The sequence below is a fragment of the Diorhabda carinulata genome, chromosome 12 (assembly GCF_026250575.1).
Source record: "Diorhabda carinulata isolate Delta chromosome 12, icDioCari1.1, whole genome shotgun sequence".
Lineage (NCBI taxonomy): Eukaryota > Metazoa > Arthropoda > Insecta > Coleoptera > Chrysomelidae > Diorhabda > Diorhabda carinulata.
This window is the reverse complement of record NC_079471.1, coordinates 1,291,133-1,315,570: the sequence shown is the minus strand read 5'-3', so window position 1 is coordinate 1,315,570 and position 24,438 is coordinate 1,291,133. Positions and strand designations below refer to the sequence as shown.

General features: G+C 34.9%; 1 protein-coding gene across 1 annotated transcript; it reads right to left on the bottom strand.

Annotated features, from left to right (window-relative positions):
• On the bottom strand, nt 1–24,438 carry LOC130900212 (casein kinase I-like). The gene is made up of 8 exons (XM_057810692.1): nt 23,878–24,438; nt 21,600–21,710; nt 13,565–13,900; nt 5,323–5,525; nt 5,089–5,251; nt 4,804–5,013; nt 4,620–4,731; nt 1–1,764 (listed from the first exon to the last, which is right to left on the bottom strand). Exons 1-8 carry the CDS (start codon nt 23,951–23,953, stop codon nt 1,650–1,652), a joined length of 1,326 nt encoding a protein of 441 aa, XP_057666675.1. The 5' UTR covers nt 23,954–24,438; the 3' UTR covers nt 1–1,649.

Genomic DNA, 24,438 nt, shown 5'->3' with positions numbered 1-24,438 from the left:
TTTAATTTTTTTTATACATCGTTGCCCCATTCAGAAATCACCCTAATTATTAAAAACGTTTACATACACTTAATTTCTTAACACCAATTGCACACCCTTGCTTGTTTCCTTTCTATATGAGCGAAATAAATCAAAACAAAAAAACTAACGGAAAGTAACTGAATCAAATTTTGACTATTTCATATGTAGAAAGAAGAATTTCCAAATAAAAAGTCAAAAGTTGTTAAAACACTTATCAAATTCAAAGAGAATTGGGCAACGACACCATCTATCAACTTAATATACTTTATAGGGTGGCCCAAAAGTATTTATACCATTGATGGTTTCAGACTTTCCGGAAACAACAAGCGTATCAGGGACTAGGTATCCTGAAGACGTTATTATAAAGGCTGATGCAACAGTTGAACCTTCAGCCTTTTTCTTTAAGAGTACCTTGACTGCAAATTCAATGTCGGATGCACATGACACCGACTAAACTAGTTGTCATGACCATTAGTTCTTTTAGGGTACCTAACCCATCAGTACATGAATACGGAATCATTAGAAGAAGCATCGAGTGGCCTTGGACTTAATTGCTGAAAAATTGCTTGTATTTGAGGATTTTTATCCCATTTTGAATCATGTCACCAACTCACAGAAAGTTGACAGACGAAGATGGGATGAAGGGTAGCGTATCAGGAACTGCACCTTCGGGTATACCACCCTCTTCTTGAGGGCTATCCTGACTGCAGAAATTACATTTTTGTGACATTCTGAACATCCGGAATATCTGTCTGATGAACCGAATGTCACAGTTTTCTAATTGATAACATTGAGTAGCCTTAAACTTGACGGTTGAAGAATTGAATGTATTTAAAGACATTTGGGGGTAAGTTGTAGCAATGCATCAACGTTGATGGTGGACATTTTGAGTACTTTATGGATTTTAGATGTAATTAATCTTATAATAAAATTATTTTCATACAAATTATCTTTTTCAAGTCATATTACATGTTAAAGGTTATCGTATTATAGTAAATTTACTTTTTTTATAAAAGTTAGGTTAGGTTTTATTATTTATTTTGTACTTTTGGTCTATTTGGATTATTATCTGTATAGTTTTATCATTCAACAAATTGTTTGTTGTCAATTTTTTTGATTCAGTTACTTTTCCGCGTATTCTTGAAGCAATATTAATAAATTTTAATAATCGTATCAGTAACGAGATATCGATTACAGAATTTTACATCATCGACATTAGTTTTCGTTATTCTTGGTGTTGATCGAGGAAGTTTGGTGTTGATATTTTGGAAGTCAACTACTTCAAGAATGTAGAAAAAAAAAACAGCTCAGAAAGATTTGGAAAACTTAACAAAATCACATTTAATATAAACACTGTTCTTATCACGTGTTCCCTCTCAGTCGGCGAAAAATTTTTGGGATACAGATTTTTGATCGAGTTTCGTTTAAATATAACCGAAAAACAAATTATTTTTTTTTTTTCAATTCGAAGGTATTCGAAATAGGGGTGTATTGTAAATCTGTATTCCAAAATATTCTCGAACGTTGCTATGTCAATTTTACCGACAGAAATAATGATCTATCTAAAAAAATTTATGTATATATATAAAAAAAACGTCACTAATGAAAAAACTTGATTAAGGTCCATCTCACTTTTTGAGTCTAGGAGCTGCTGGAGGGTCTTTGGAAGCGCTACCCCTCCTAGGAAGTTGTCCCTGTTGCACCACCTGGCCGCTTGGGGGCACCATTGCCACTCCGGAGGCGCTTCCAGAACAAACAAAAAATAACACATAGGTTTCATTGTATATAAATGTTTGAAGACATACAATTGATACAATTAACATTTTTTTCAAAAATTTTACTCGATAATCATCAATTTATCTTTCGTTATCTATAGTTCTATGATTTTAAGTGTCGTTAGTATGTATCGGATCATAAAATTGGTCCTAATCGTTATTTTTACCAATTTTATGAAGTATATTTAATTTTTTATGATAAATCTGTCAATAATTTCGGGATTTTTAAAAATAATTATATACTAAACTCTATTATCTGTCTGACATCTTATTCTATATCGTTTAGAGGACATTTTATAGTAAAATCATCGATTTTAAAAATTCTATATTGATCTAATCAAATTTAGAACATTTTATAATGTTCTTATTGATTTTACGATGTTCTGTAGTCTCCTTTTTAATTTGAGACACATTATATAATTTTTTTTAATCAGTTTAAGAACATTTTTTAGATTTTCTATGACTTACTTATCAATTGAAGAACATTTTATGAATCACTAATGAATTGAAGAACATTTTTAAGAATCCATGAACATTCTATAGTGTTCTTATTAATTTGGAGACGTTATATAGTGTTCTTAACAATTCGAGAACATTCTATAGCGCTTTTTATCAATCTAAGAACATTCTATAGCTTTTGTGGGGACGTTCTATAATGTTCTTATCAATTATAGTACGTTTTATTGTGTTCCTATCAATTTAGGGTCTTTGTATAGTGGTCTTATCAATCGCGAGACATTCTTATCAATGTTAGAACATTCTATAGCGCTTTTTATCAATCTAAGAACATTCTATAGCGCTTTTTATCAATCTAAGAACATTCTATAGCGCTTTTATCAATCTATGAATATTCTATAGCGCTTTTATCAATCTAAGAACATTTTATAGCTTTTGTGGGGACGTTCTATAATGTTCTTATCAATTATAGTACATTTTATTGTGTTCTTATCAATTTAGGGTCTTTGTATAGTGGTCTTATCAATCGCGAGACATTCTTATCAATGTTAGAACATTCTATAGCGCTTTTTATCAATCTAAGAATATTCTATAGCGCTTTTTATCAATCTAAGAACATTCTATAGCGCTTTTATCAATCTATGAATATTCTATAGCGCTTTTATCAATCTAAGAACATTCTATAGCTTTTGTGGGGACGTTCTATAATGTTCTTATCAATTATAGTACATTTTATTGTGTTCTTATCAATCTTGAGACATTCTTATCAATGTTAGAACATTATATAGTGTTCTTACCAATTCGAGAACATTTTATAGCACTTTTTATCAATCTAAGAACATTCTATAGCGCTTTTATCAATCTAAGAATATTCTATAGCGCTTTTATCAATCTAAGAACATTTTATAGCGCTTTTATCAATCTATGAATATTCTATATCGCTTTTATCAATCTAAGAACATTCTATAGCGCTTTTTATCAATCTAAGAACATTCTATAGCTTTTGTGGGGACGTTCTATAATGTTCTTATCAATTATAGTACGTTTTATTGTGTTCTTATCAATTTAGGGTCTTTGTATAGTGGTCTTATCAATTTAGGGTCTTTGTATAGTGGTCTTATCAATCGCGAGACATTCTTATCAATGTTAGAACATTCTATAGCGCTTTTTATCAATCTAAGAACATTCTATAGCGCTTTTATCAATCTAAGAATATTCTATAGCGCTTTTATCAATCTAAGAACATTTTATAGCTTTTGTGGGGACGTTCTATAATGTTCTTATCAATTATAGTACATTTTATTGTGTTCTTATCAATTTAGGGTCTTTGTATAGTGGTCTTATCAATCGCGAGACATTCTTATCAATGTTAGAACATTCTATAGCGCTTTTTATCAATCTAAGAACATTCTATAGCGCTTTTATCAATCTAAGAATATTCTATAGCGCTTTTATCAATCTAAGAACATTTTATAGCTTTTGTGGGGACGTTCTATAATGTTCTTATCAATTATAGTACATTTTATTGTGTTCTTATCAATTTAGGGTCTTTGTATAGTGGTCTTATCAATCGCGAGACATTCTTATCAATGTTAGAACATTCTATAGCGCTTTTTATCAATCTAAGAATATTCTATAGCGCTTTTATCAATCTAAGAACATTTTATAGCTTTTGTGGGGACGTTCTATAATGTTCTTATCAATTATAGTACATTTTATTGTGTTCTTATCAATTTAGGGTCTTTGTATAGTGGTCTTATCAATCGCGAGACATTCTTATCAATGTTAGAACATTCTATAGCGCTTTTTATCAATCTAAGAACATTCTATAGCGCTTTTTATCAATCTAAGAACATTCTATAGCTTTTGTGGGGACGTTCTATAATGTTCTTATCAATTATAGTACATTTTATTGTGTTCTTATCAATTTAGGGTCTTTGTATAGTGGTCTTATCAATCGCGAGACATTCTTATCAATGTTAGAACATTCTATAGCGCTTTTTATCAATCTAAGAATATTCTATAGCGCTTTTATCAATCTAAGAACATTTTATAGCTTTTGTGGGGACGTTCTATAATGTTCTTATCAATTATAGTACATTTTATTGTGTTCTTATCAATCTTGAGACTTTCTTATCAATGTTAGAACATTATATAGTGTTCTTACCAATTCGAGAACATTCTATAGCACTTTTTATCAATCTAAGAACATTCTATAATCTTCTTATCAACTCGAGGACGTTCTAGAACATTCTTATAACTTTTAAAATGGGAATAAACTATAAAATGTGTAATAAATGATGATTTATTGAAATGTAGAAACTAGGAATGGACAAACCCCGAATACAAACCAGATTTGTAACTCACTTGGCTTGTTTAGAAGTGCTTAGGTCCGAAGTAGAAGTATTCGGAACTCCCTGTCCAGCTCTAAGTCGCAAAGACACGCGTCTCTCGTGATTATCGTACATCCTGGGCGAATCTAATAAAAAAAAAATTATATATAAATGTATTTTGGGAAATAAGTGTGTTGTTTATATACGCGGACGCTTACCACGTATAACTTCGTCGAGCGTATTTTGCGCAGGCGCGTTTCCACCCGCGGAAACCATTTCCATACGTGCGGAATCGTGCGGCCGCCGCGTTCTCGATTGCGGAGCCGCCGGCGACGAATCGGCCGGAACGACGGCGGCGTGACTTCCGTATCTAGCGCTAGATCTACCGCCTCCGCCGTTTTCTTCGCAGTGATTCCCTCGAGAACCGCCTGAAAAAAAAAAAAAAACGAAAACAAAAAACGTTACAATAACTTATATAGATTTTAGAATCATGTTCTTCTTACCGCCGAATTTGAGCATGTTCCAGTCGAACACGTAATCGTACGTGAAACCTTGTCTATGAAATAAAGTCCTAAACAGTTGTCTCAAATAACTATAATCGGGCCTTTCTTCGAACCTCAATTGTCGACAATAATTCAGATAAGTCGGAAATTCTTTGGGGTAACCCTGGAAAAACGGGAAAAAAAAAACAAAACAAAAACGTTTATTTGCGTTCCGCCGTATATTCGAATATTTACCTTACAAAGTTCTTCTATAGGAGTAGACATTTTTTTTTCGGATATACGTTCATACTTTTGCCTTTTATTGGCGGCTTTCAATCCTTGCCAAGGCAGCGAACCCCTGTTGAAATACATTAAAACGTAACCTAACGATTCCAAATCGTCCCTCCTGGATTGTTCGATACCTAAATGCGTATTTATACTAGCATACCTTGCGGTACCTGGAACGGAAAGACGACGACGGCGTGTTAATAAACCGACAAAATATATTTTGGACTAAGACGTACTACATTTAGCCACCAGAAAAAAATATACCGCCACGAAATGTACGAGGAAACGTCGACCGAGAACCCTAGTACGCCCGAGTACGCTCAAACGGCGCCTACACTCCGAAGATGTTTGTGGAAACTTCGGGAAAGACGTGCCTTGGTAGTTTCCGCTTTTCCAATGGAAACTGTCCCGATAAATTGACGTTTTGGGCGTCTGCAAGCATATACTCCTCCAGGTGGGATCATGTTGGACATCTCGGGAGAGCTCCGCCTTGGAAGCATCGGTAAAACTGAGTCTTCCGTGCTCTAAACTATCTGGGGGAAATGCTTGGGAGCCGAGCTCCAAATGAGCGAACGATACTCCAAACAAGGACCAATCTGGACCTTGTAGAGGAGTAGAAGCGGTTAGGACACAATGGAATCAAAAAGATTCAGACCAAAACGTCTGATTGGCTTCTCTAATGACTAATGTCGAGTAAGGAACTACGTCAGTAACAAAAAGGCCTTGGATAACCGCTTGGAGATGGTGTCGGACGACCTAGAGTGCTGCAGGTGCTCGAAACAGTTCACCACGTCATTTTTGAGTACCCGGAGCGGTTAGGACACGATGGAATCAAAAAGATTCAGACCAAAACGTCTGATTGGCTTTTCTAATGACTAATGTCGAGTAAGGAACTACGTCAGTAACAAAAAGGCCTTGGATAACCGCTTGGAGATGGTGTCGGACGACCTAGAGTGCTGCAGGTGCTCGAAACAGTTCACCACGTCATTTTTGAGTACCCGGAGCGGTTAGGACACAATGGAATCAAAAAGATTCAGACCAAAACGTCTGATTGGCTTCTCTAATGACTAATGTCAAGTAGGGAACTACGTCAGTAACAAAAAAGCCTTGGATAACCGCTTGGAGATGGTGTCGGACGACCTAGAGTGCTGCAGGTGCTCGAAACAGTTCACCACGTCATTTTTGAGTACCCGGAGCGGTTAGGACACAATGGAATCAAAAAGATTCAGACCAAAACGTCTGATTGGCTTCTCTAATGACTAATGTCAAGTAGGGAACTACGTCAGTAACAAAAAAGCCTTGGATAACCGCTTGGAGATGGTGTCGGACGACCTAGAGTGCTGCAGGTGCTCGAAACAGTTCACCACGTCATTTTTGAGTACCCGGAGCGGTTAGGACACGATGGAATCAAAAAGATTCAGACCAAAACGTCTGATTGGCTTTTCTAATGACTAATGTCGAGTAAGGAACTACGTCAGTAACAAAAAGGCCTTGGATAACCGCTTGGAGATGGTGTCGGACGACCTAGAGTGCTGCAGGTGCTCGAAACAGTTCACCACGTCATTTTTGAGTACCCGGAGCGGTTAGGACACAATGGAATCAAAAAGATTCAGACCAAAACGTCTGATTGGCTTCTCTAATGACTAATGTCGAGTAAGGAACTACGTCAGTAACAAAAAAGCCTTGGATAACCGCTTGGAGATGGTGTCGGACGACCTAGAGTGCTGCAGGTGCTCGAAACAGTTCACCACGTCATTTTTGAGTACCCGGAGCGGTTAGGACACGATGGAATCAAAAAGATTCAGACCAAAACGTCTGATTGGCTTTTCTAATGACTAATGTCGAGTAAGGAACTACGTCAGTAACAAAAAGGCCTTGGATAACCGCTTGGAGATGGTGTCGGACGACCTAGAGTGCTGCAGGTGCTCGAAACAGTTCACCACGTCATTTTTGAGTACCCGGAGCGGTTAGGACACAATGGAATCAAAAAGATTCAGACCAAAACGTCTGATTGGCTTCTCTAATGACTAATGTCAAGTAGGGAACTACGTCAGTAACAAAAAAGCCTTGGATAACCGCTTGGAGATGGTGTCGGACGACCTAGAGTGCTGCAGGTGCTCGAAACAGTTCACCACGTCATTTTTGAGTACCCGGAGCGGTTAGGACACAATGGAATCAAAAAGATTCAGACCAAAACGTCTGATTGGCTTCTCTAATGACTAATGTCAAGTAGGGAACTACGTCAGTAACAAAAAAGCCTTGGATAACCGCTTGGAGATGGTGTCGGACGACCTAGAGTGCTGCAGGTGCTCGAAACAGTTCACCACGTCATTTTTGAGTACCCGGAGCGGTTAGGACACGATGGAATCAAAAAGATTCAGACCAAAACGTCTGATTGGCTTTTCTAATGACTAATGTCGAGTAAGGAACTACGTCAGTAACAAAAAGGCCTTGGATAACCGCTTGGAGATGGTGTCGGACGACCTAGAGTGCTGCAGGTGCTCGAAACAGTTCACCACGTCATTTTTGAGTACCCGGAGCGGTTAGGACACGATGGAATCAAAAAGATTCAGACCAAAACGTCTGATTGGCTTTTCTTATGACTAATGTCGAGTAAGGAACTACGTCAGTAACAAAAAGGCCTTGGATAACCGCTTGGAGATGGTGTCGGACGACCTAGAGTGCTGCAGGTGCTCGAAACAGTTCACCACGTCATTTTTGAGTACCCGGAGCGGTTAGGACACAATGGAATCAAAAAGATTCAGACCAAAACGTCTGATTGGCTTCTCTAATGACTAATGTCGAGTAAGGAACTACGTCAGTAACAAAAAGGCCTTGGATAACCGCTTGGAGATGGTGTCGGACGACCTAGAGTGCTGCAGGTGCTCGAAACAGTTCACCACGTCATTTTTGAGTACCCGGAGCGGTTAGGACACGATGGAATCAAAAAGATTCAGACCAAAACGTCTGATTGGCTTTTCTAATGACTAATGTCGAGTAAGGAACTACGTCAGTAACAAAAAGGCCTTGGATAACCGCTTGGAGATGGTGTCGGACGACCTAGAGTGCTGCAGGTGCTCGAAACAGTTCACCACGTCATTTTTGAGTACCCGGAGCGGTTAGGACACGATGGAATCAAAAAGATTCAGACCAAAACGTCTGATTGGCTTCTCTAATGACTAATGTCGAGTAAGGAACTACGTCAGTAACAAAAAGGCCTTGGATAACCGCTTGGAGATGGTGTCGGACGACCTAGAGTGCTGCAGGTGCTCGAAACAGTTCACCACGTCATTTTTGAGTACCCGGAGCGGTTAGGACACGATGGAATCAAAAAGATTCAGACCAAAACGTCTGATTGGCTTTTCTAATGACTAATGTCGAGTAAGGAACTACGTCAGTAACAAAAAGGCCTTGGATAACCGCTTGGAGATGGTGTCGGACGACCTAGAGTGCTGCAGGTGCTCGAAACAGTTCACTACGTCATTTTTGAGTACCCGGAGCGGTTAGGACACGATGGAATCAAAAAGATTCAGACCAAAACGTCTGATTGGCTTTTCTAATGACTAATGTCGAGTAAGGAACTACGTCAGTAACAAAAAGGCCTTGGATAACCGCTTGGAGATGGTGTCGGACGACCTAGAGTGCTGCAGGTGCTCGAAACAGTTCACCACGTCATTTTTGAGTACCCGGAGCGGTTAGGACACGATGGAATCAAAAAGATTCAGACCAAAACGTCTGATTGGCTTTTCTAATGACTAATGTCGAGTAAGGAACTACGTCAGTAACAAAAAGGCCTTGGATAACCGCTTGGAGATGGTGTCGGACGACCTAGAGTGCTGCAGGTGCTCGAAACAGTCAACCACGTCATTTTTGAGTACCCGGAGCGGTTAGGTTAGGTTAGGGAACTATGGCCTTTAAAAAAGGCCTAATTACTTAAGGTTCCTTCGGCCGCCCGAGTTCCTACTATGAACTACGGTCCTTAATCGAAATATAAAGTTTCATAATCCTTGTTATTAGTCGTTTATATGTTAGCCCAATTTAAATACAACATCGTTTAGTCCTTAATACGACCCTGTCGAATATAATGAATTGCTTGACCTTTACTTTGAATTTTTTTTATCAAAGGCTTTTACTTTATGTCGATATGTACTTTAATTGGTAGCGCGGTGGTTGTGTAAGTAGGTGTCTATAAATAATTTTTATTTAATAAACAATTTTTATTTTAAACGTGTCGAAACGACGTTAAATAATTTTGCAAATTGTCTGAAACTATCGTCCGGCGGTGGAATTGTTAATTCAAATTTGTTCGGGGCGAAAATAAAACTTTAAAATTTACTTCGAATAGAATATTTAAATAAATAAATTTATTATTATAATTGTGTGTGTGTGTGTGTAAGTAAAATTGAATTAAATATGATTCGAGTTGTCTTGAAAATAGAAATGACCTTGAGCCGTGAATATAAACGCGATAAGTGTGTCTGGGTAATGTCAGGTGTCGAAAACCAGTAGCGTGTTAGAAAGAGTGTTAATACGTTTCCCGAATTGAGGAGAAGTTTATATTTAAATTTGATTCAATGAAAAAATGCTTCGAGAAACGAAAAAAAAATCGTTAAAAAGTTGATTAACGATGCGTGCGAAGTATACACTGCCTTACAAAAAATTTATTTTCGACATTATATCCAGATAGAAATTGTTGGAATATTTGAAATGTGTTTTACGTTTTATTTTGGCTCAAAATTCGTTTGGGAGTTATTAATATCGTTCTTTGAGGATTTCGGGATCAAAATATTGCATATTATCAATCGTTCGATATCAAGGTGGTGCAAAAAAATGCCCCTAATACATAGAATCGCTTCCAAGGTCAGAATATTGCATATTATGGATTGTTTTGTATTAAGGTCGCTTGACATGGTCCAAATAAAGTCCTTCAAGGTCGAAATGTGTCATATTATAGTTTTTCTGATATTAAGGCTGCTTAAAACGGTGCAAAATAGCATAGAATGGCTTCCAAGGTCAGAATATTGCATATTATGAATTGTTTTGTATTAAGGTCGCTTGACATGGTCCAAATAAAGTCCTTCAAGGTCGAAATGTGTCATATTATCAGTTGTTTGACATTAAGGCTGCTTAAAATGATGCAAAAACTACATAGAATCGCTTCCAAGGTCAGAATATTGCATATTATGAATTGTTTTGTATTAAGGTCGCTTGACATGGTCCAAATAAAGTCCTTCAAGGTCGAAATGTGTCATATTATCAGTTGTTTGACATTAAGGCTGCTTAAAATGATGCAAAAACTACATAGAATCGCTTCCAAGGTCAGAATATTGCATATTATGAATTGTTTTGTATTAAGGTCGCTTGACATGGTCCAAATAAAGTCCTTCAAGGTCGAAATGTGTCATATTATCAGTTGTTTGACATTAAGGCTGCTTAAAATGATGCAAAAACTACATAGAATCGCTTCCAAGGTCAGAATATTGCATATTATGAATTGTTTTATATTAAGGTATCTTAACATGGTCCAAATAAAGTCCTTCAAGGTCGAAATGTATCATATTATAGTTTTTCTGATATTAAGGCTGCTTAAAACGGTGCAAAATAACATAGAATCGCTTCCAAGGTCAGAATATTGCATATTATGAATTGTTTTATATTAAGGTCTCTTAACATGGTCCAAATAAAGTCCTTCAAGGTCGAAATGTATCATATTATAGTTTTTCTGATATTAAGGCTGCTTAAAATGGTTCAAAATAACATAGAATCGCTTCCAAGGTCAGAATATTGCATATTATGAATTGTTTTATATTAAGGTCTCTTAACATGGTCCAAATAAAGTCCTTCAAGGTCGAAATGTATCATATTATAGTTTTTCTGATATTAAGGCTGCTTAAAATGGTTCAAAATAACATAGAATCGCTTCCAAGGTCAGAATATTGCATATTATGAATTGTTTTATATTAAGGTCTCTTAACATGGTCCAAATAAAGTCCTTCAAGGTCGAAATGTATCATATTATAGTTTTTCTGATATTAAGGCTGCTTAAAATGGTTCAAAATAACATAGAATCGCTTCCAAGGTCAGAATATTGCATATTATGAATTGTTTTATATTAAGGTCTCTTAACATGGTCCAAATAAAGTCCTTCAAGGTCGAAATGTATCATATTATAGTTTTTCTGATATTAAGGCTGCTTAAAATGGTTCAAAATAACATAGAATCGCTTCCAAGGTCAGAATATTGCATATTATGAATTGTTTTATATTAAGGTCTCTTAACATGGTCCAAATAAAGTCCTTCAAGGTCGAAATGTATCATATTATAGTTTTTCTGATATTAAGGCTGCTTAAAATGGTTCAAAATAACATAGAATCGCTTCCAAGGTCAGAATATTGCATATTATGAATTGTTTTATATTAAGGTCTCTTAACATGGTCCAAATAAAGTCCTTCAAGGTCGAAATGTATCATATTATAGTTTTTCTGATATTAAGGCTGCTTAAAATGGTTCAAAATAACATAGAATCGCTTCCAAGGTCAGAATATTGCATATTATGAATTGTTTTATATTAAGGTCTCTTAACATGGTCCAAATAAAGTCCTTCAAGGTCGAAATGTATCATATTATAGTTTTTCTGATATTAAGGCTGCTTAAAATGGTTCAAAATAACATAGAATCGCTTCCAAGGTCAGAATATTGCATATTATGAATTGTTTTATATTAAGGTCTCTTAACATGGTCCAAATAAAGTCCTTCAAGGTCGAAATGTATCATATTATAGTTTTTCTGATATTAAGGCTGCTTAAAATGGTTCAAAATAACATAGAATCGCTTCCAAGGTCAGAATATTGCATATTATGAATTGTTTTATATTAAGGTCTCTTAACATGGTCCAAATAAAGTCCTTCAAGGTCGAAATGTATCATATTATAGTTTTTCTGATATTAAGGCTGCTTAAAACGGTGCAAAATAACATAGAATGGCTTCCAAGGTCAGAATATTGCATATTATGAATTGTTTTATATTAAGGTCTCTTAACATGGTCCAAATAAAGTCCTTCATGGTCGAAATGTATCATATTATAGTTTTTCTGATATTGAGGCTGCTTAAAATGGTTCAAAATAACATAGAATCGCTTCCAAGGTCAGAATATTGCATATTATGAATTGTTTTATATTAAGGTCTCTTAACATGGTCCAAATAAAGTCCTTCAAGGTCGAAATGTATCATATTATAGTTTTTCTGATATTAAGGCTGCTTAAAATGGTTCAAAATAACATAGAATCGCTTCCAAGGTCAGAATATTGCATATTATGAATTGTTTGATATCGAAACCTCTTGAAACGGTACTAGGATTTTCTACAATTTTTTCCAAGGTCAAAATGTCTTATATTATCGATTTTCTGATATTAAGGCCGCTTAAAATGGTGCGAATATTGCGTAGAATCTCTTCCAAGGTCAGAATATTGCACATCATGAACCGTTTCTTATTAAGGCTACTTAAAAATGGGCAAAAATTGCGCATAATTCAATCCAACGTTAGAATATTGCATATTATCATTTTTTTTATATCAAGGTCGCGTGAAAAGGTTCAAATGAATTCTTTTCAAGGTCAAAATGTTCCACATCATCAATTGTTTAATATCAAGGCTGCTTTATATGGTGCAAAGATCGCATACAAGGCCAGATTATCGCATGTCATGAATTGTTTGATACTGAAACTGCTTGAAATGGTTCAAAAAATTGTGCACAATTTTTTTCAAGGTCACTATATGGTATATTATCAATTTTATGATACTAAGAAATTGTTTTCAAGTATTTTTAAGGTTAACATTTTTTCTTACAACTACATATTGCTTGTCAGGTATAATACAAGGCTTTCGCTATGGTACCAAGGCTGCCAGCAACCAAAACTACCCCTTTCAACTTACGTATGACATTTAAACCTCATACGGTGGCATTTGTTTAACAGAAAATCGAAAATAACCAGATTTCTTTATAGAATTACAGGTTATGTGCAATAAAAATTGCACATAACCTATAAAATTGCAATTGTAAGATTTAGCTAAGGCCTTGGAGGGACCCATTGGGACTAAACGCCAGATTTGAAGTAACGCAGAGCTTATTTCACACACACACACAAGCTTTATACGTATCTTAAAACCACCAAAAATCCCACTTTATACGAGGTAAAAGATAATAAACTTACCGGTTAAATTTTTATTCTCCTTATAGGGTATGTGTTGGTGGGTCCTTCCGTCTCTGTACTTTTTCGCCAAACCGAAATCGATTATGTAAACGAGGTTGCCCTTTTTGCCCAATCCCATTAGGAAGTTATCGGGTTTAATGTCTCTGTGTATGAAATTTCGAGAATGGATAAAATCGGTGCGCGAGATCAATTGGTCCGCCAATAAAAGTACGGTTTTCAAGGAAAAACGTCTCGAACAAAAATTGAATAGATCTTCCAAAGAGGGACCTAGCAATTCCATCACCATTACGTTGTAATCACCTTCGGAACCGCACCATTTTATCACGGGAATACCAACTGAAACAAAAATAAAAAAAAAAGGATTAAGGACAATTCTGCGTCTGTCTCAAAGGCTGCTAGATATATTTCCATGCGGTTTTCGCTTATATATAGGGTGTTTTGTAAGGGAAGTTTTGGTATACAACAAAAAAAAATCAAATTCTGATCTGATCTGATCTATTAATAATTAGAAAGTGGCCGGGTCATGAAATTTATGACGATGAGTGGATATTGAATGAAATAATCGACTTAAAAGACCTTGGAGATGAAAAATTACAGCTCCGGGATATTCCACGATGTAAATCAGGTTTTTTAATAAAGCTTGACACTTGATTTTACTTTACAAAATTCGTAGTTGCGGAATTAACAAATGTGTAGTTAAATGATGGCGTGCGGATGTGTACCCGTCACGTTATAGTTTACGCGACCATTAGATAGCGTGTACTATACTCGCAATGTGATCGATAACCACACTTGTTTGAAGTAGCGCTAAATAGGGGTAAGTAACCCTTAAAAAAAGGTTATCTACCTGACTCAGAACTATCAGTTACAACACTACAAAGGTTTAAAAGATTTCTAGAAGTTTCTAAAATAGTCTAGAACGTTCGAGGGTATCCCACAAAGTTCCAGGATACCGTTTTATACCTCGTCCACGAAGAAGGTCCTCATTTTTATCTAGTAATCATACTTTTTGGAACTAAGAAGGTTTAAAAGACCTCTAGAAGTTTCTAAAACAGTCTAGAACGTCCGAGGGCATCCCACAACGTTCCAGGATACTGTTTTATACCTCGTCCATGAAGAAGGTCCTCATTTTTATGTAGTAATCGTACTTTTTGCAACTAAAAAGTTTTAAAAGACCTCTAGAAGTTTCTAAAACAGTCTAGAACGTTCGAAAGCATCCCACAAAGTTCCAGGATACTGATTTATACCTCGTCCACGAAGAAGGTCCTTGTTTTTATCTAGTAATCATACTTTTTGGAACTAAGAAGGTTTAAAAGACCTCTAGAAGTTTCTAAAACAGTCTAGAACGTCCGAGGGCATCCCACAAAGTTCCAGGATACTGTTTTATACCTCGTCCACGAAGAAGGTCCTTGTTTTTATCTAGTAATCATACTTTTTGGAACTAAGAAGGTTTAAAAGACCTCTAGAAGTTTCTAAAACAGTCTAGAACGTCCGAGGGCATCCCACAAAGTTCCAGGATACTGATTTATACCTCGTCCACGAAGAAGGTCCTCATTTTTATGTAGTAATCGTACTTTTTGCAACTAAAAAGGCTTAAAAGACCTCTAGAAGTTTCTAAAACAGTCTAGAACGTTCGAAAGCATCCCACAAAGTTCCAGGATACTGATTTATACCTCGTCCACGAAGAAGGTCCTTGTTTTTATCTAGTAATCATACTTTTTGGAACTAAGAAGGTTTAAAAGACCTCTAGAAGTTTCTAAAACAGTCTAGAACGTCCGAGGGCATCCCACAAAGTTCCAGGATACTGTTTTATACCTCGTCCACGAAGAAGGTCCTTGTTTTTATCTAGTAATCATACTTTTTGGAACTAAGAAGGTTTAAAAGACCTCTAGAAGTTTCTAAAACAGTCTAGAACGTCCGAGGGCATCCCACAAAGTTCCAGGATACTGATTTATACCTCGTCCACGAAGAAGGTCCTCATTTTTATGTAGTAATCGTACTTTTTGCAACTAAAAAGGTTTAAAAGACCTCTAGAAGTTTCTAAAACAGTCTAGAACGTTCGAGGGTATCCCACAAAGTTCCAGGATACTGATTTATACCTCGTCCACGAAGAAGGTCCTCATTTTTATGTAGTAATCGTACTTTTTGGAACTAAGAAGGTTGAAAAGACCTCTAGAAGTTTCTAAAACAGTCTAGAACGTTCGAGGGTATCCCACAAAGTTCCAGGATACTGATTTATACCTCGTCCACGAAGAAGGTCCTCATTTTTATGTAGTAATCGTACTTTTTGCAACTAAAAAGGTTTAAAAGATCTCTAGAAGTTTCTAAAACAGTCTAGAACGTTCGAGGGTATCCCACAAAGTTCCAGGATACTGATTTATACCTCGTCCACGAAGAAGGTCCTCATTTTTATGTAGTAATCGTACTTTTTGCAACTAAAAAGGTTTAAAAGACCTCTAGAAGTTTCTAAAACAGTCTAGAACGTTCGAAAGCATCCCACAAAGTTCCAGGATACTGATTTATACCTCGTCCACGAAGAAGATCCTCATTTTTATCTAATAATCGTACTTTTTGGAACTAAGAAGGTTTAAAAGACCTCTAGAAGTTTCTAAAACAGTCTAGAACGTTCGAAAGCATCCCACAAAGTTCCAGGATACTGATTTATACCTCGTCCACGAAGAAGGTCCTCATTTTTATCTAATAATCGTACTTTTTGTAACTAAAAAGGTTGAAAAGACCTCTAGAAGTTTCTAAAACAGTCTAGAACGTCCGAGGGCATCCCACAAAGTTCCAGGATACTGATTTATACCTCGTCCACGAAGAAGGTCCTTGTTTTTATCTAGTAATCATACTTTTTGGAACTAAGAAGGTTTAAAAGACCTCTAGAAGTTTCTAAAACAGTCTAGAACGTCCGAGGGCATCCCACAAAGTTCCAGGATACTGTTTTATACCTCGTCCACGAAGAAGGTCCTTGTTTTTATCTAGTAATCATACTTTTTGGAACTAAGAAGGTTTAAAAGACCTCTAGAAGTTTCTAAAACAGTCTAGAACGTCCGAGGGCATCCCACAAAGTTCCAGGATACTGATTTATACCTCGTCCACGAAGAAGGTCCTCATTTTTATGTAGTAATCGTACTTTTTGCAACTAAAAAGGCTTAAAAGACCTCTAGAAGTTTCTAAAACAGTCTAGAACGTTCGAAAGCATCCCACAAAGTTCCAGGATACTGATTTATACCTCGTCCACGAAGAAGGTCCTTGTTTTTATCTAGTAATCATACTTTTTGGAACTAAGAAGGTTTAAAAGACCTCTAGAAGTTTCTAAAACAGTCTAGAACGTCCGAGGGCATCCCACAAAGTTCCAGGATACTGATTTATACCTCGTCCACGAAGAAGGTCCTCATTTTTATGTAGTAATCGTACTTTTTGCAACTAAAAAGGTTTAAAAGACCTCTAGAAGTTTCTAAAACAGTCTAGAACGTTCGAGGGTATCCCACAAAGTTCCAGGATACTGATTTATACCTCGTCCACGAAGAAGGTCCTCATTTTTATGTAGTAATCGTACTTTTTGGAACTAAGAAGGTTGAAAAGACCTCTAGAAGTTTCTAAAACAGTCTAGAACGTTCGAGGGTATCCCACAAAGTTCCAGGATACTGATTTATACCTCGTCCACGAAGAAGGTCCTCATTTTTATGTAGTAATCGTACTTTTTGCAACTAAAAAGGTTTAAAAGATCTCTAGAAGTTTCTAAAACAGTCTAGAACGTTCGAGGGTATCCCACAAAGTTCCAGGATACTGATTTATACCTCGTCCACGAAGAAGGTCCTCATTTTTATGTAGTAATCGTACTTTTTGCAACTAAAAAGGTTTAAAAGACCTCTAGAAGTTTCTAAAACAGTCTAGAACGTTCGAAAGCATCCCACAAAGTTCCAGGATACTGATTTATACCTCGTCCACGAAGAAGATCCTCATTTTTATCTAATAATCGTACTTTTTGGAACTAAGAAGGTTTAAAAGACCTCTAGAAGTTTCTAAAACAGTCTAGAACGTTCGAAAGCATCCCACAAAGTTCCAGGATACTGATTTATACCTCGTCCACGAAGAAGGTCCTCATTTTTATCTAATAATCGTACTTTTTGTAACTAAAAAGGTTGAAAAGACCTCTAGAAGTTTCTAAAACAGTCTAGAACGTTCGAAAGCATCCCACAAAGTTCCAGGATACTGATTTATACCTCGTCCACGAAGAAGGTCCTCATTTTTATCTAATAATCGTACTTTTTGTAACTAAAAAGGTTTAAAAGACCTCTAGAAGTTTCTAAAACAGTCTAGAACGTTCGAAGGCATCCCACAACGTTCCAAAAAACTGTTTTATACTTCGTCCATGAACAACGGATAAGATAATGAAAGAATAAGAAACAGAAAAACGAATTTTCAATTTTTTTTTAACGATTTCTATTGAATATAAATTGATAAATGATAGATTATATAAAATGATAAAGAACGACCCTGTATAATGCAGTCAAAAGCACAAAATTACGTACAAGCGACACATGACAAATAATAAACTATTAATGTTATGGTTATGTTGAGCGTATTGACTGAAGAGCTTATGTAAGGTCAAAGTACTGTATTGTCTGTCGTGAGAGAATTTCACTGTTTGTACTTTTGGATTTTCGATGTTTTGTACGTTGAATTGGGTTAGAACGCAAACAATTATTTCGAAAAATGAATGACGTTTTTAACAAATAAATAATAGACAAACAATTAATTGTCGAAATGTTTATGAATATAATTGTATATTATTGAAAATAGTTCGTTCCTTCTATACTCAAAAATAACCTCACTTTATGTAGTGAATGCTGTTTCTCGTCCACGAACAAGGTTCCAGATTTTAACCAAACGTCCTACTTTTAAAGATGTGAAGACTTAAAGTTCCGTCCTCAAAATGGATCTAGAAGACTCTTGTTTTTACCTTTTGTTTGTACTTTTTGCAAATAGAAAGGTTAAAAATACTTCTAGAAGTTTCTATAACAGTCTAGAACGTCCGAGGGCATCCCACAATGTACCAGGATACTGATTTATACCTCATCCACGAAGAAGGTCCTCATTTTTATCTAATAATCATACTTTTTGGAACTAAGAAGGTTGAAAAGACCTCTAGAAGTTTCTATAACAGTCTAGAACGTCCGAGGGCATCCCACAAAGTTCCAGGATACCGTTTTATACCTCGTCCACGAAGAAGGTCCTTGTTTTTATCTAATAATCATACTTTTTGGAACTAAGAAGGTTTAAAAGACCTCTAGAAGTTTCTAAAACAGTCTAGAACGTCCGAGGGCATCCCACAAAGTTCCAGGATACCGTTTTATACCTCGTCCACGAAGAAGGTCCTTGTTTTTATCTAGTAATCATACTTTTTGGAACTAAGAAGGTTTAAAAGACCTCTAGAAGTTTCTATAACAGTCTAGAACGTCCGAGGGCATCCCACAAAGTTCCAGGATACCGTTTTATACCTCGTCCACGAAGAAGGTCCTTGTTTTTATCTAGTAATCATACTTTTTGGAACTAAGAAGGTTTAAAAGACCTCTAGAAGTTTCTAAAACAGTCTAGAACGTCCGAGGGCATCCCACAAAGTTCCAGAATACCGTTTTATACCTCGTCCACGAAGAAGGTCCTTGTTTTTATCAAGTAATCATACTTTTTGGAACTAAGAAGGTTTAAAAGACCTCTAGAAGTTTCTAAAACAGTCTAGAACGTCCGAGGGCATCCCACAACGTTCCAGGATACTGTTTTATACCTCGTCCATGAAGAAGGTCCTTGTTTTTATCTAGTAATCATACTTTTTGGAACTAAGAAGGTTTAAAAGACCTCTAGAAGTTTCTAAAACAGTCTAGAACGTCCGAGGGCATCCCACAACGTTCCAGGATACTGTTTTATACCTCGTCCATGAAGAAGGTCCTCATTTTTATGTAGTAATCGTACTTTTTGGAACTAAGAAGGTTGAAAAGACCTCTAGAAGTTTCTAAAATAGTCTAGAACGTTCGAGGGCATCCCACAACATTCCAAAATACTGTTTTAAACCTCGTCCACGAAGAAGGTCCTTGTTTTTATTTAATAATCGTACTAAGAAGGTTGAAAAGACCTCTAGAAGTTTCTAAAACAGTCTAGAACATCCGAGGGCATCCCACAACATTCCAAAATACTGTTTTATACCTCGTCCACGAAGAAGGTCCTTGTTTTTATCTAATAATCGTACTAAGAAGGTTGAAAAGACCTCTAGAAGTTTCTAAAACAGTCTAGAACATCCGAGGGCATCCCACAACATTCCAAAATACTGTTTTATACCTCGTCCACGAAGAAGGTCCTTGTTTTTATCTAATAATCGTACTAAGAAGGTTGAAAAGACCTCTAGAAGTTTCTAAAATAGTCTAGAACATCCGAGGACATCCCACAAAGTTCCAGGATACTTTTTACACCTCGTCCATGAAGAAGGTCCTCATTTTTATCTAATAATCGTACTTTTTGGAACTAAGAAGGTTCAAAAGACTTCTAGAAGTTTCTAAAACAGTCTAGAACGTTCGAGAATACTGTTTTATGAAAAAGATCCCTTTTTTTAACTGTATGGCTTGCTTTAGAAGATACAGAAGTTCAAAGGTTCCTCATTTAGAAACAACATTCCAAAAAAAATCTTTCGAAACACTTTCGTTTGTTATTTAACATTTTAGATTGTTCGTTAAGCCTTATTTTAAATAGATATTGACACAAAAAACAAAATCTGTAATGGTTTTGTACATATTTGTTCAAGAATATTCCAGAAAAAACCCGCAGTTTCCTAAAAAACGTGACAACTAGACACAACGCCATCTATAAACATCAATGAACACTCGATTATCATCATTCCAAATGTTTATATGGATTCTGATGTAAAATTCATTATTTTTATATGATAAACCGTACTTTGGATGACGTATCGACTAAGCTTTAACTAATATCCTTTGCATAATGACAATTTCATTTTAATTAAGCCAAAGGAAGTAACGGACAATTAAGCACGTTGATTTATAACTGTAATATTGAAGAGGTTAGGAATTTCAAACAGAACTTTTTGATGTTATATGAAAATATATTGAATCGGCCACCCTGTATATACGAAATTTATTTAAATAATAACAACCGGAATGTAAACAAACGCCTAAAATTAACCTGTTGCTGTCATCCAACATGTAATGGAAAAAAACTTATACAGAGTGGTACAAACGTCCGGATTTTGTATCAAGTTTTTTACGACGCCATAAATTTTAAATAGGGAAAGTTACAAATAAGGCTCAAACATAATCATCCATTCTTTCAAAGTTTTATTTCTTATAAATTATTTTTTAATTGCGCCCCTTCGTAATTAATTTTTTATGGGAATCATTAGTTTTCATTGGAATTACAGTTTTGTTTTGGCTCGTTAATTTTTTTTTTAAACTAATCAAGAATTTCACTCCGACAACTTTCGTTCTGTGTGCTTTGTTTATAAATTCGATTCTCACTAGTAACAGTAGTTCAAATGTACCCTAAACGGTACCAGAGCATCCCAGGATACAATGGGTAATATCCGGCATCCCTGGGTTAATACGATTGATACAAATAGGTCTCCAATGACTCTAGGTTTGGTTTAAGGGGACGTTGGATTTTAATTCGAATAAACGGAATGTATCTTTTATGATCGTAAAGAATTTCAAGCAAATCCGTCACTTCCTCTGCTATTTTCCCAATGTTATCGTAATTAACAAAGAGAAATAAAATGTTTAAAGAACCTTCGATGCTAGTTTGCTTGTTTACATGAATTAGTGTTGGTACCGAGATCTAATTGTTATGTAATCTCAGTATTATTGTTTGTTATCAATTGTTGATGAAAGTTCAATATACATATCTTACTTTTATAAACAAATTATTAATCTCGGTCATTAATAACAAAGATATTTACATTTTTAAATTTGTTGTGTACATAAGGCAATAAACAAGATTAGTAATTGTGATATGAATGTTCACTTACCTCCTCCCTGCATCATTTTGTAAAACTTGGATTCTATGTGCAACTGAGGATGCCTCGTTTTTATACATTCTAATTTGATTGCTACTTCTTCTCCCGTTGATATATTAGTTCCTGTAACAATTAGTTATCTTCAAAATACACAATCAAAATAAAATAAATGTATTATTTTCATTTAAATTAATGCTGAGTGCCTCAAGGCAGTAAAATATGTCTTTTTTCAATCCAAAGGACCATATCTAGCGACCAAATCACATTTAAATCATGTTACGATTCTTATCTTTTATATCTCAATGTTTCTAAAATTAAACGTTTATCATATAAAAAATATTACAGCATTTTGTACTAAGAAAACACCACCAATGACACCTCGTTGAATTTGTGACATTCTTAGGGCTTGTTGTAGACAATTCTTTGAAATTAAATCTAAAATAATTAAGTTCTGCCTGTTTAATGTGCCCACATGTAGTGTGATTCAATAGTCATACTTCTCAGAGCAGATCAAACAGTTGGATTCACTACCTGGACTTGTTCAGAAGATTCAATATAATGATTTGTCCTTCCTTATTCATATCTGAATCTGTTTGTCTTATCCGTAAGCACAATTCTCCTATTTTAGAAAAGTCATCCACTTAGGAACGTGGAACACGATATTTATTTACCTACTCCGCGTTTAAAATTAGTTGAAGGCTGAATACTGTACAATGCGAAAAAAATGCACAATCATTTGCCAATTGTGTGCCTTCTACTTTATAAACGAATTGTATTCTAATAGTAATAGTTAATACTGAGCGTTCTACTCACTGGTTTAATGTTAATATTGGTTTTTAGTACAAATTATTACTTATTTTAAAATTGCCTCATTCAATTCCATCATTCATATACATTTTAAAAGGTAATTATTGTTTGAATAATGTCTGGTATTTCCCTACAATTACAAACCGACCTACTGATCTATTTCTCTTCATAAAAAATTGAAGCAAACATATTTTCAGTTTTGTAATAATAGATTCATTTAGAGGACACTATTTGACCATATAGTGCAAAAAAAAGACAATTTTGACCTGTTCAAACGTGAATCAATCTTTGTAATGAAGATCACTGTCTCACCCTGTATGATGTATCCCTTTGATTGTACCAATTACCAAAGAATAATCTCATCCAAAAAGTAATATTAAAGAAAAAATTAGAGTAAAATTTCTATAAGAAATTTATCCTATGAAAGTATATCTAAGATAATCCAAATTATGATTAATTTCAAATGATGTATTCCAAATATTTAAATTTTGATAAAACCAGTAAATAGATACGTCTATCTAAGGGGAAAAATTCGAATTTGTCATGTAACATTAATATAATTAAACCTTGAAAGATGAAAATTACTTTTACAAGGAGATTGAGATACCCCGAAAAATTTTTCAACCATAAATATCATACTTATGCAATGATGGAGTAATATTTAGTTTTCACTTTATCATTGGTATATAAATTACTATAACAAACGTGTAAATCTGATATACAATATTCGATGTTTAGATAAAACACTAAATGTAAATGAATTCAACAACAAATTTATGATGTGTTAAATTTTTAATTAAAAATAGTGGAATTTAGCAACTGTTTCATACATACAGTTGAAACATCATTTAATAACGATTATAATCACAAAAAAATTGCCCATTACTTTATTAAAACCTGTCAAATTGTGGATTTTACACAAATATTTTTAGTGCTTTGAGTAATATTCATAATCATTATAATGCTATTTATTTGAATTTATAAATAAACTTCAATTATTTTTAATAATAAAACTTTGTATCAATATTTAAACTACTAGAAAGCTCTATAAGAAATTTTGTTTTAAAATTACGTGATAATAAAATACATTTAACCATTGTAATAGATAAAGGTTGAAATGTACGCTGAATTAAAAAAAATATATTAATAGTATGATATAGTTCATATGACAAGCAATTTTTATGGTATAGTTAAAAATTCGTAAAGATGAAGAAATAATTGTTTTTTATATAGATTTACTAATAAGAATAACACTTGAAAGGTCAACAAAACCAGCTGAGACTAAAACAATAAGGTAACTCAAGTTTTTTTTCTTTATTGGTCAACAACAATGCATTAAATGTAATAATAATGTATTGGAAATTTCATTGAAGGAACTAGAATATAAAATATCCAACCGAAATGATTTTAATATTGTTAAGCGAGTACACCTGTACACCCATTGTTTACAATATAAAGTATAATATAAAACGTCAATACTTACCTAAATAAATATCTCCGAATGATCCAGATCCTATTTTTCGACCAAGCCTATATTTGTTCCCCACTCTCAGCTCCATTTCTTATTAAAAAAATTGAATTTTATTCAACAAAAGACATGTATTGTAGTGGTCTTTAGGCGGCCATGTTACATTAGTCAACTATCATAGGATATTTGACATAATCTAGTTGGCTTATTTGCACTTTTCACAAACACTACCTTTCAATGTGAATTCAGTTTCAAGGTAAAATCTCTAAATCTCAATATATATCACAGATATGCCATTATTTAACATTAAATACGTCGAACCTTATGATTTTCGCTTTCATAGTACTCAAGATGACACACTCAAGACAACTGAGAAATAGATATGTCTAGTTTATGAAACAAACGTAGTGAGTAACAACAAACGATAATAACTCTATCTCTTTTCAATGTTTTGTTGGCAATTGCAGAACGTAGCATGCTTCGTCTTTGATCATTACAAATATTTACCTCTGTTGGCAATATTTTGTACTTCCATTTTAATCATCCAATGAAAAGCAAGATTTTACGGTAGCTCGT

Coding starts and splice junctions, on each gene's coding strand:
- LOC130900212 (XM_057810692.1), bottom strand. CDS start 23,953: ATGGAGCTGAGAGTGGGGAACAAATATAGGCTTGGTCGAAAAATAGGA. Junction 13,901..21,599: donor CAAAATGATGCAGGGAGGAG/GTAAGTGAACAT, acceptor TTTTTGTTTCAG/TTGGTATTCCCGTGATAAAA. Junction 5,014..5,088: donor GAACATGCTCAAATTCGGCG/GTAAGAAGAACA, acceptor TTTTTTTTTCAG/GCGGTTCTCGAGGGAATCAC.